The sequence below is a fragment of the Penaeus monodon genome, chromosome 3 (genome assembly GCF_015228065.2).
Source record: "Penaeus monodon isolate SGIC_2016 chromosome 3, NSTDA_Pmon_1, whole genome shotgun sequence".
In the NCBI taxonomy this organism is placed as follows: domain Eukaryota; kingdom Metazoa; phylum Arthropoda; class Malacostraca; order Decapoda; family Penaeidae; genus Penaeus; species Penaeus monodon.
Window position 1 is genome coordinate 58,947,959 of NC_051388.1, and position 11,848 is coordinate 58,959,806.

An 11,848-nucleotide genomic window follows, 5' to 3' on the forward strand; every position below is an offset into this window, starting at 1 on the left:
TATTATTATTATTCCTTTGACATCCAGTGATTTTGAGATATAACTGTCCCAGTGGATTTATAAGATGGTTATGTTGGCAGAATTTTCCAGGAAATAATTAAGAAGAAAATGAATAATGTTTTAAAACAAGCAGACAAGCAAACTACTTTCATTACTGGAAACAATATAATCTAATTTTTAAATTTATTTTGATAGTGAAACAAACTGGGAAATTATTATAAAATAATTATAAGTATCAAGAACATTAACTGAATTCACATTGATTGTCAGGTTTCCTTGGTGAACTAAAAATAATTAATTCCTTTTATGATCAATTAATTACATATTTTTATATATTATTATTTTTCCACTAGCTTCTATTCTATATCAGTTCCATAAGAAAATGAAAAAAGGAAGAAAATTTTGTTTAGTCTCAAAGTACATGTATCATGGTTTTCTTTTAATTTTTTTTTGCATATCAAAAAGTGCTCCGTACTAATGAATATGTGAAGTATAATATTTAGAATTTTGAAATCCAAGAAAATTTTTTAGGATTGAGTGTTGTCAATTTAGAAAGGGCTTAATTATTAAAACTCACATTATACTCTTAATATAAAAACCGATTCTTTTTCTTGCAATCTGACCCATTTACATAAAGCAAGGCAGTTCTTGTAACCTGAGGTTTAGGATCCTGTGGAGCCTCAGTGCCTCTATAGAGCAGAAACATAATATGAAGAAACCCATATCTTCACTAAACTATGCTTGACAATGGATTATCTTATTCCATCTGTAACCAAAGCATCGCTCAGATACCTGGCTTTAGGCTTGCACAGAGAATGAAAAACAAATTTCCATTATCACTGTCTTTCGTCTCAATCTGTAGAACCTTTCTAGTTTGTGATCAAGTCTCTTCTTCTTTCAGTCTCTTTCTGTTTTGCCTTTTTTTTTTTTTTATTGTTTTTATTTGTTGGTAAAAAGGTCATATTCCTCACTAGAGAGCTGTAAGTGGTTGAGGCAATGTTGTTCTTTATCTTCATATTTGATGTATATGTGTGATTATTACATTTGCCAGGTTTATTTCCTGCATTTTCAAAATCATTGATAACAAGTCGTTTTAATGGATGATAAGACACTTCTATAGTTCAAGGGTATTTTTTTTTATCTCTTTAGTTGATATCCTCCATTATTAAAAATTTTGTGTCCTTCATGAACCAGGAGTATAGTACGATTTAACTTTACCTCTGGAATTAGCCCATTTATCCTGGATTTATGTACTGTGAACTGTAGTTTTTTGTTATTTTTGTTACACACAGATGGCTCCACAATCAGAAGACCCAAGTGACCATGCATGACTTCCCCATTCCTTGAATTTTCAAGAAAATGTTTTTTATTGCTATTGATGTTATCATTATTTTTGCAATTATTGACATTATGATTATAAGTGTTCTTGAAATACTAATAACAATAAAAAATATAAAATTATAGGAAAAAATCTGTCTGAAAATCAAGGAAGGATAAACAGGTTAGATAGGTTATGACTAATAATTGACTCCTTTGTGACTAAACAATTGTGGAGCCATCTATTTGTATACACAATAACTAAACAAATATCACAGTGTACAGGGCATGTATTTTTGCCATCCTGGAACCATTGGGTTAAATTTAATTTCTTGAGTAGCTCTTCAAGCATTAATCAGAAAAGAGGGGAGCATCAAAGGAGATTGCTTTGTATTATTTTCAGTATTACTTAGCCCCTTCTATACCACCACTCACCCCCATTTTACACACACATATATGAAATACTAGGGAGCATGTTCATTTTGAAGGTCCATTAAAACAAGGTTTAAACATTGAGATCTCATCATTATGAAGGCCTCTGGCAATGAAAGTTTTGAAATTTAAGGTGACCAAAAGATGTAAAAGGATTGGCAAAGCATTCATAAGAGGCTTATGAAATGATTATTGAAGCTGGTGAAGCTATTAGAAGCAATCATAAAGTTTGTAGGTACATAGGTATTGCAAAATTTTCTTACTCATAGATTGAAGGAATGCATGTACCTACAGATTAATTATGATAAAGAAGGGGTTAATCATGTCACAGGAAATGGCTTGTTGAGATTATAATGCTAACAACACAACTTTGGAAAGGGAAGGATGACATTTCATTTGAGAATCTTATTTGCTGTCAAGGTCATTAATTCTTTTCCATTTGAAAGAACACGTGTTATACTAACCTACCATTGCATGTGACCATCTCCGTGGAATACATTCAAGTATGTTATTTTTCCATGTTTTCTTACCAACTCCCTCTGGCCTGTGTCAGGAGTTCTCTGGCGTTATGTGCGGGCTTCCATGACCATAGCTATGCTGTTACCACCAATGCCTGACCCACTTGATGGACATTTACTGGTTGATGGGTGCTACATCAATAATGTTCCAGGTATGGCATAGATGTGGCAATTGTTAGGTGATATTTGTCCTTGCTTTCTAATTTTTTTTCAAAATTTTCAGGATATCTGTAGATAAGTACCAGTTTGATTAAAGTGTAACTAAACATTAAGAATTTATTTTAAAGGTAAGTATATACAAGAGCAGAATTTGGCATTACATTGAATTTAGTATACTTCATTCAGAGGATGTGGTAAGTTACTATTGGGTTTTGTTGTTACTACTGCAGCTTATAATGATAGAGTTGTTTGGTTATCAAATCTTATTTGAAGTACACATCATAAGTGTTCCTGTATTGTATTAGAACAGTAATGACTAGCAAAGGGAACTTTGAAGCTTAAATACTTTTATATAGGAACTGTACAAGTATGGAACAGATCTGGCTCACAAACTGATGGGAACTTGTTTAGTTAGCTAGCTATGAAGACTAGTACTAGGAAATTGTTTCAAAGTCTTTGATTTTCTGTTTTTGATTACAGGACTTCTTGTGGATATTGTTTAAATAAAATTTTATTGCTCTATATTACAGATTTTCATAAAAGTTATTGATATAATAGTATAAAGTTTTATTAAAATCACCACTGAATTTTACACATTTATATGATGATTTATTGATAATTTCATGTTACCTATTATTTTGATGATTTATATGGTGTCATATTTATATAGTCAGTCAGTCATGTAAACTAATATTAATCTTTGTTTCCCCCCCTCCCCCTTTTTCCCTTCCATTAACCCCACAGGAGACGTAATGCGAAACAAGTGGAGCGTGGGCAGCATCCTAGCCATCGATGTAGGTTGTCAGTACGAGACGCAGTTCACCAATTACGGTGACTGTTTGTCTGGGTGGAGTGTGCTCATAAGAAGGGTCTTCCCATTCAAGTATTTCTTCAGAAAAGAGCTCAAGGTAAGTGTTTTCATGTGTGTGTGAGGAGAGAGGAGTGAAGTGAGTGAGAGAGAGAGGAGTGGTGTTGATGTGAGTGGTGGGATGTGGTGAGTGGTGTGTGTGTGTGTGATGTGTGTGGTGTGTGTGTGTGTGTGTGTGTGTGTGGGGTTGTGTGGGGTGCGTGGTGGTGGTGGTGCGTTGTTTTTGTGTGTTATTTTTGAAGATTTTAGTAACCATTTACATGACCCAATGATTGTCATATGTGTCTTGTACACGGCAGCTGGAAGACTTGAAATCTAGCGACTACTGCGAATACATTCGTCCACCCATCGACAAATACCAGACACTGCAGTTTGGTTCTTTTGATGAAATTAAGGTTTGTGGCTTGCAGTCTTTAGAAAATAGAGGTTAATGTTTCCTAATGTAGATGAATTGTGTGAATGATTGAGATAATATTATGAGTCTTAAGTCCTAAAAAAAGACTGGAGAAGAGATTTCGGAACGTTCACATTTGACAATAATGTTACTCTCATTCTAATTGCTTGTTATTCTTATAATTATTGTTATTGTCATAATCATTATGTTGTTCTTATCCTGATTATCATTATTATAATGATTTTAACTGTTAGCATAAAAAATAAAATCACAAAGACAATGAATGGTCTTCTACTGCCTGACAGGAAGTAGGCTATCAACATGGCAAGACGTACTTCAGTGGAATGCTCAAAGGAGGCCGCACAGTGGAAAGTGTCTATCATTTGAGTAACACTTGTGCAGATCATCGTAAGGGACAAAAGATCAGCCTCGATGCATCGCCCACCAACTTTACTGATTTAGCTCAGATTGTCTGCTCTGTTAAGAAACCCACAGCCAACACAGTTCTGGAGGGTAAGGATTTTGGGTTCTTGAGGGTAACTTTTGTTTAGAGTAATTTCAGGATTTTATGTATAATCATGTTTTATGCTTTTGAGAATGAGCATCATGATAATACATAATTGCAAGAACAAATTTTCCTTAAGCTATATGAGCAGGCATAATCACTTTTGCTGTTTGTCTTTAGAACCTTATACAACACTCAAATGAATATTTTTTCAGAGTTCTCTAAAGTTACATTCTTTTATTTATATCAGAGTGAAGTTCATTTTTTTAATTAAACATTTTTTTTCTCTCTCTTGTTTCAGATTCCTCAACAGAATATGATGAAGATGATGTTGGTGGGGGTTATGCTTCGGAACCCAACACAAATACAGAATTTTTCCATAAGGTAAAGTTTATGGGTATACACCTCTAAGAAGCCTGTAGTATGTGATATACTTTGAAAATTTGTTTTTAATTGCTGTAATTCAAGATGATTTATGGACAGTCAGATTATTCAACAATTGATGACAGGTACTTGCATTGTCTTCACCTTTTTCTTTTCTTTCCTTTTCTTTTTTTCATTTTTCTTTTCTTTCCATCTTTCTTTTTTTCTTTCTTGTTTGCTTTCTTAAACATAGTCTTCCCTCATCCTTTCAGGTTTCTGATGAATTACGGAGACGCAGAACAGGCTCCCTTTCAGACAACGATATGATCGAGTTGAACCATGCCATGAGTTATGATGCAGGAGAGGAAGAGAATGACGATGAAGAGGAGGAGAATGATGATGATGATGACAATGATGATGATGATGAGGAATAGATAGAAACAAGGGATTGAAAGAATCTTTAATCCTGCTTCACAGAATGAAATCATGAGTGCCATTCTTGTTTGTATGTTTAAGGAGTCCATTCATTTTAGACTTTCTTCTTCCATATCTGAACATTGTATTTTGAAGTCTGTGGACCTGAAGAGAATGCATTTATTTGATAATGAGCACAAATGATTCAGCTTTTCCTCTGGCTTGTTAATGGAATAGCATTGGTCTTTTGCTCAGAAGGGAAAGCGAGATGGTTGAAATTGGGACTAAAAGACAGGCTTCCTAAAAGGCTACTTACTAACAACTGCTTGCTCAATTTGCTTCAAGAATCAGCAGGGAATTAGCATGAACATGGCTATGAATCATTTCTCTTGAAACAACTCAAGTACTTTAGACTTGTAATGGGACAGCACAGTAACTAGTTTTGTGTTTGGTTATTTGTTCATTATCTTTAGTTCATTCTCAGAATATCAAGTGAAAAAGGTATATGTAGGGTGAAATCGAGTTGTGAGAACATCATCTTTATACCTCAATGACTCAACGACTTACCTCTGTCATACAATGCAATTTTAGTTAGGCATGATTTTAACTTTTTTTTTTTTTTCCTTTTATTTATAATAATAAATTGTAATTAAGTGCATAAATAAAAAAGAATTGTTTTTCATAAATTCATCTCCTTTTCTCATTTGTGTACATTAATAAATTTATAGTATCTATTAATCTGAGTCACTTTGGAGTCTCATTTACTTTGTTTTCAGTGATATTAGCAAACTTGTTCTAAATGTTGTCTGGTAGTAACCATAGAGGAATTTATTAGACCTTGTGAGTTGTAGTAGTTATTCGTTATGTTTTGTCTTCATGGCAGTTTTACTTGTATACTTTACCTTGTGATTCATTTTATAATCATCGTAATTTCTCCTTGCTGTTATGTTGTTACTTAAGTTTTTATATCCACAATATGTATTTAGAGATTTGTCGATAAGCAGAAGGACATGATCTATTACCCAATAGTGTGTGTGTCATCTCATACCTAGTTTTTGGAAAGCTTATCAGGTTCTCGGTAAGTGTTCCAGACTGTTTTTATTTAGTTGTGGTTGGAATTTGTGACGTGTTTAGTGAGAGGTTTGTAAATTTATGTGAACGCTATTGTTAAATACTTGGAGTATACAGAGGTGCATTAATTTGACTTGAAACATTAGCTTCTTGTAGTGTTTTGAAGGTAGGATTTTTTATATATGCCATAAAGAAATAGGTTATGGTATTGTATTACATTTATATACAAGAATGTTTATATTTTTCATATTCACTTTTCTCTCCAGCATGAAAACGATACTATTTAGGGTTTAAACACTGTTCCAGATTTAGGAGTGGGAGTATTAACAAATTGTAAAATCCCTTTTCTTACATATTGGGAAGCACAGAAAACTAATATTCATATATTTTTTTTTTTTAGGAAATGTATTTGCATTCAATTACTGGGCAATCTTTTTCATTGAGAGATAGAAGGAATATTTGGTAAGGTTTAGAAAAAGAAGATGCAGAAAAGAAACATAAATTGGAATGAAGTGCCTATATGTGTCTTGTGTTCTTCATATTTTCTTCATAACTGCATCATTATTAAGATTTTACCTGTTATAGAATTGGCAAAATAGATATATTAATACACTGTATGGTAAACATTGGCTGACAGGAAATGGAACTTCCTAGCAGATAGTGATCTGACAATAATGGAGTGCTATTGGTTTTAGGTTTTGTTAGTACATCATATTATTTTCCATTGCATATGGGCATTGCTACGGAATCCAAGATGAACCTTTTCTATACAAAATTTAGGTCTGTGGTTGGAAACATATGAAACTGTTAACTTTGAGATGGCACATGGAGTTTGATGTATGCTTCAGACTTGGGATTATTTATATTCATAAATCAGATCAGATAATTTTATGCATAGAATTTACAATCACCCAAAAAAACAAGGAACAGATGATAAAGCATAGTTAGCCGAGATGAAAGCAATCCAAATACTTTATCACTGTACAAAGCATTTTTCTGAGTGGTGCATGGCTTTGTTTCTATCTTGCTCTTTTTCACAGAATATCGATGCAAAAGGACTCGACTGGCACAACCTTATTAAAACCTGATCCCCAGTTTCTTTCATTCGAGTATTTTGTTGAATATATACAGGATAAGTTATTTTGTATTCTGCCATTACTTTTTTGTATATTATTCTGATTCCTAGAATATATCAAAATTACCAGTGTTACAGCTTTATTGGTGATAAAAATGGTATTATGTAAATGATATGTCTCATCCTTGAAGTAATGTATTTTCATCATTGTGATAAATATGTATGATACTGGTTTTGATTAGATACATGTATATTTTATGCAAAGAAAAGAAATGTAATAATCAGTTTTTATTTAACCTGTTTCATGGGACATTTTTATGATAAAAGTGTTAATTTAATTCTGAAAACGAGTAATGTGCTGAGCTTTAATGTTAGCATTTAGAATTTCTTGCTGGGACTCTTGAAAATGAATAAAACTATTTTCAATAGAATGGAATGAATATAAAATCTCAGTATAAGTAGTATTTGGGAGGCAAATGCTTGCACAGAGATGGGAAGAGTTGGGACATCAATCCTCCTCCATCCTTGCCAGGCAACAAACACATGAGAACTTTCCTGACTGAGATTTTAGGTGGGGCCTCTTGGATGCACACACACACACACACACACACACACACACACACACACACACACACACACACACACACACACACTCTCTCTCTCTCTCTCTCTCTCTCTCTCTCTCTCTCTCTCTCTCTCTCTCTCTCTCTCTCTCTCTCTCTCTCCTCTCTCCCTCCCTCTCCCTCTCCCTCTCCCTCTCCCTCTCCCTCTCCCTCTCCCTCTCCCTCTCCCTCTCCCTCTCCCTCTCCCTCTCCCCCCCTCCCTCCCCCCCCCCCCCTCACTCTCTCTCTCTCTCTCTCTCTCTCTCTCTCTCTCTCTCTCTCTCTCTCTCTCTCTCTCTCTCTCTCTCTCTCTCTCTCTCTCTCTCACGTGCACATACACACACACACACACACACACACACACACACACACACACACACACACACACACACACACACTCACTCACTCACTCACTCACTCACTCACTCACTCACTCACTCACTCACTCACTCACTCACTCACTCACTCACTCACTCACTCACTCTCACACACTTAAACAAATGGCAGTTTCATTTGAACATGATTGTACATAAATCATGTAAGAAAACAAAAAAAGTTTTATTTTTCCGTTGATATGAGTTTGTAATTTGAGAATGATCAGCGCATTTACAAATAATGTGGAACTTGGGTTGGTATAAGTTAAACATAAATCAAAGTCATAAAAAATAAATGGAGAGGAACTAGTCACTAATTTGTAAATAGGAAACATGAAGAAGTGTGATGACAAGAAAGTCTAATCAGTCTAATTACATCCTGCCTTTTGTATAAGGATGGAATAAGATTATAGCCAACTTTCCATTGTTGTTCCTCGCTCGGGAAACCCAATATTTTTAATGTTAATACAAGATCAAGGCAGTTCAAAACCGCATTTGGCAACAATGCTAAAAATACATTTCTAGCATTTCGAATTGGACAATTATCTTTCTTCTTTCACTCCTTAATGAAAAGAGTTTCTCAAGTTCGTCATTAAGGTTTTATATTGAGCCTTTCGCTTGGAAATCCAGAACAGACTCTCGTAGGGAAAAGTGATACCATCATGGTATCTTTAGTAAGAGTGGGTGGTGAAGACACCCTTGGGAAAAATAACGGAGAGTTGATTAAACAAATGGAGAAGTATGAATTTGATTTAAAGATATGGATCAATGTAAAGATATACCATCGCAATTTTGTGTCCATGGAGTATATAATTTATATTTACGTGTGTATTTTTTCTTTATAATAATGAGGAAAAATCGTTGGTGTTTATAGTTTGGGCGCTGTAATATATTGGCAAAGTAAAGCTACTTCTTGACGTGTTTATGGTTGGTGCTGATGGTGAAGTGTAGCACCTCGCACTGTTTTATAACAGACGGGGTTATAGATTATCAGTAATTGAATATTCCATCCAACAAAAGCGCACTCCACTAGTTTTGTACTCGGCAAGGAAATCGATGAATATTTGGTAAGGTTTAGAAAATGAAAAGACAAAGAAGCATACATAAGAACAAAGTAATTTTGTGTGTGTGTGTGTGTATTGTGCATTTATTTCGCGTTTTCTGTGCAACTGAATCATCCATAAAGATTTTATCTATTATAAAATTGGCGACGTAATGCAATATAAAATAAACAGACTGAAGAAAGTGCAAAGCTAATTCTTTCCGTTTTTTTCCGGCATTGCAAACACATGGAACAGAGTCACAGACAGAAAGGTATACCATAATGACAATTAGATATTCAAGACTATACAGTCTCTGCACAGGGTGTTTTTTGCAAGGTAATTTAAATATAGTTTAAAGGCCGTTTGTTTATTTGCGATCTGTAACTTCGTTTTCTATTTTACTCATCTTACGTTTTCTGTTTCATTTGTTAGTTACAGTCATAGTGCAGAAAATACAGTACAGAAAAGGCAGGAATGCCGGTAGAAATTATTCCACATCGTGTATGAGAAGGCTAAGTGGTATCTGTGATGCAATACTGAATAAGATGAAATATGACAAGACTAGCGATAGACACCCTATTTATTAATATATTCACATTGGCAATCATGATTCAGAGACTAAGGATAGCCACCATATTTATTAATACATTCCCAATGACAAGCATAATTCATGGACTAGCGATAGACACCTTTATATATTAATACATCCCCATTGATAAGCATAATTCAGGGACTAGCGATAGACACCCTTTTTATAACAAATTCAGGGCACGATAGTGACGTGACATCGTAGCATAATCGCCATACAACAAGCTCCTACAAGTAATTACCTACGTTGCTTTGCTCCCCAACATTCTCCGGATTTGGATTGCTACAACTTATCATACATGGATTGTTTTTCATTAAATTGCACTAATCATTTCAGAGTTAACCAGGAACGATGCCAGCATTGGCAAACCTAATTTTTCCGTTTTACCGGATTGCATACATCGAACGTGTTCCTGTATAAGGTTTGCATACAATGAAATTAGATTTTCGACTTAAAGTCGTGTGTATTCAGATTTTTTGGTGATTTTTAAATAGACTATTAAAGCAGTTCGTTATTGGTCTGTCAATCTTTCTTATTTTTCAAATGGGAAATTTTTGAGTTTCATTTTTATACAGTTCTGAGTGCATGCATATTCATTTAAGAAGTCCCAGATGCAGGTAAATTATCCAATCGATGAAGCCATTGCACCAAAATTATTCAATTCTAAACAAACATACAAGATTATACAGATTTCTAAGTTTGACAACCCTTATAAGATTCCCATTGTGCATCATGATTCAAGATCAAGGAAGGTGCATTTCTATATCTTCTTAACCAATGGACGGATTCAGACTAGATGATGAACCTATATGTCATATACATCCATTGATTAGCTAATTACAGGACTCCCAAATTATTATTAATTCAAAGGACCAGGGGTTTACATCCTGATTCATCACGTAATAACAAGCCGTTTTTCATTCTGTTCTCCTCTGTCCTAATTCGACTCTCGATAACATCCCTCTTATATACTACCTATGTGACACGTCTCCTCGTCCTCGTAGGCTATCCCTCTCATATAATACTAAAATAATACTATATATATCTATTCATCCAATCATTATCAGGGATTTGGCTCGTCGCCTGTGGTAGCGCGAGCTCAGACTGGTCCACGGCACTCTGAGTTCAGTTTCGAGTACCCAGCGCGTTGTTCCCTTTGGGAAACCTTTCTCAGATTGCCTGTCTAGCCAACTGGTTTCCTGTAGCTATTTGTTTTGCTGGTAAATATGATGAGTGATCGTAAACTAAACGCGGTCGGAAGGCAATGGTGCGTCGTCTTCTAAATAGAAGAAATCATGGAGCCCTATGATCTCAGGCCGCGGTGCCGATGGTTAGAGCGTCGGACTCAAGGCTGTCACGACGGCAATCTGAGTTCGAGGGTACGAGCCCGACCGCCCGTGTTCCTGGTCGGTCCTTCACTCGATTGCAGCCTTCACTGGTGCCAAGCCAGCTGGGTCAGTGCCTGCCCAAGTCAGGTGTCACAAAGCCGATAATGATAAAAAATTACCTAAACACCCCGCACTCTCCGTGGAAAGGAACTGGGGACCCTACCACGTACTCACTCCAAGACACATCACAACTGAAAACTCAATTGAGTATCATGCTGTGACCACGGCGGCCAGACATGAACCTACCGTTAAAAGAAAAATAAAATATATATTACATCTACAAGTACAATATTACATATAAATATACAAGTTGAGCTTATATTTTATAGTATATGATTCTTCATATTCATTTAATAATCTCTAATATATATAATATCATTACAAATAATATATGTATGTCTACTAGTTGTTACTTTGACTTCTCATGTTTGGTCAGTCGTGAGGTCTGTTTTTGTTGGTTTAGTGTGTGTGAGTATGGATGTGTGTGTGTGCTGTGCCGCGTGTGTATTAGCCATATTGGTAGTGTTCGAAAAAAGCCATCGGGTAGACATTAAGTTGTCAGCTATACAGTAGTATATCATACTGAATGTAGTCACCGTCCTCCTTGTGCTTGATACATTAATTTAGAAGGACAATGGATTATCTCTTGCACTTCAATCTAAACATATGGTTTTCTCGTGGCTTCTCTCTTCTACAGTTATCTTCTTCTTGTGGAATTCAGATCCGTGGTGTCTCT

General features: G+C 35.2%; 1 protein-coding gene across 1 annotated transcript in view; it reads left to right on the top strand.

Moving 5' to 3' along the window:
• Nucleotides 1-7,397, top strand: part of LOC119597577 (patatin-like phospholipase domain-containing protein 7) — a 37,687-nt gene extending 30,290 nt beyond the window's left edge. Inside the window, 6 exon segments of the mRNA XM_037947156.1 lie at nucleotides 2,303-2,419; nucleotides 3,171-3,338; nucleotides 3,544-3,689; nucleotides 3,994-4,201; nucleotides 4,495-4,577; nucleotides 4,829-7,397. Of these exon segments, the coding sequence (XP_037803084.1) occupies nucleotides 2,303-2,419; nucleotides 3,171-3,338; nucleotides 3,544-3,689; nucleotides 3,994-4,201; nucleotides 4,495-4,577; nucleotides 4,829-4,990 (884 nt within the window). The 3' untranslated portion in view covers nucleotides 4,991-7,397.
• The last annotated feature ends 4,451 nt before the right edge of the window (nucleotides 7,398-11,848 follow it).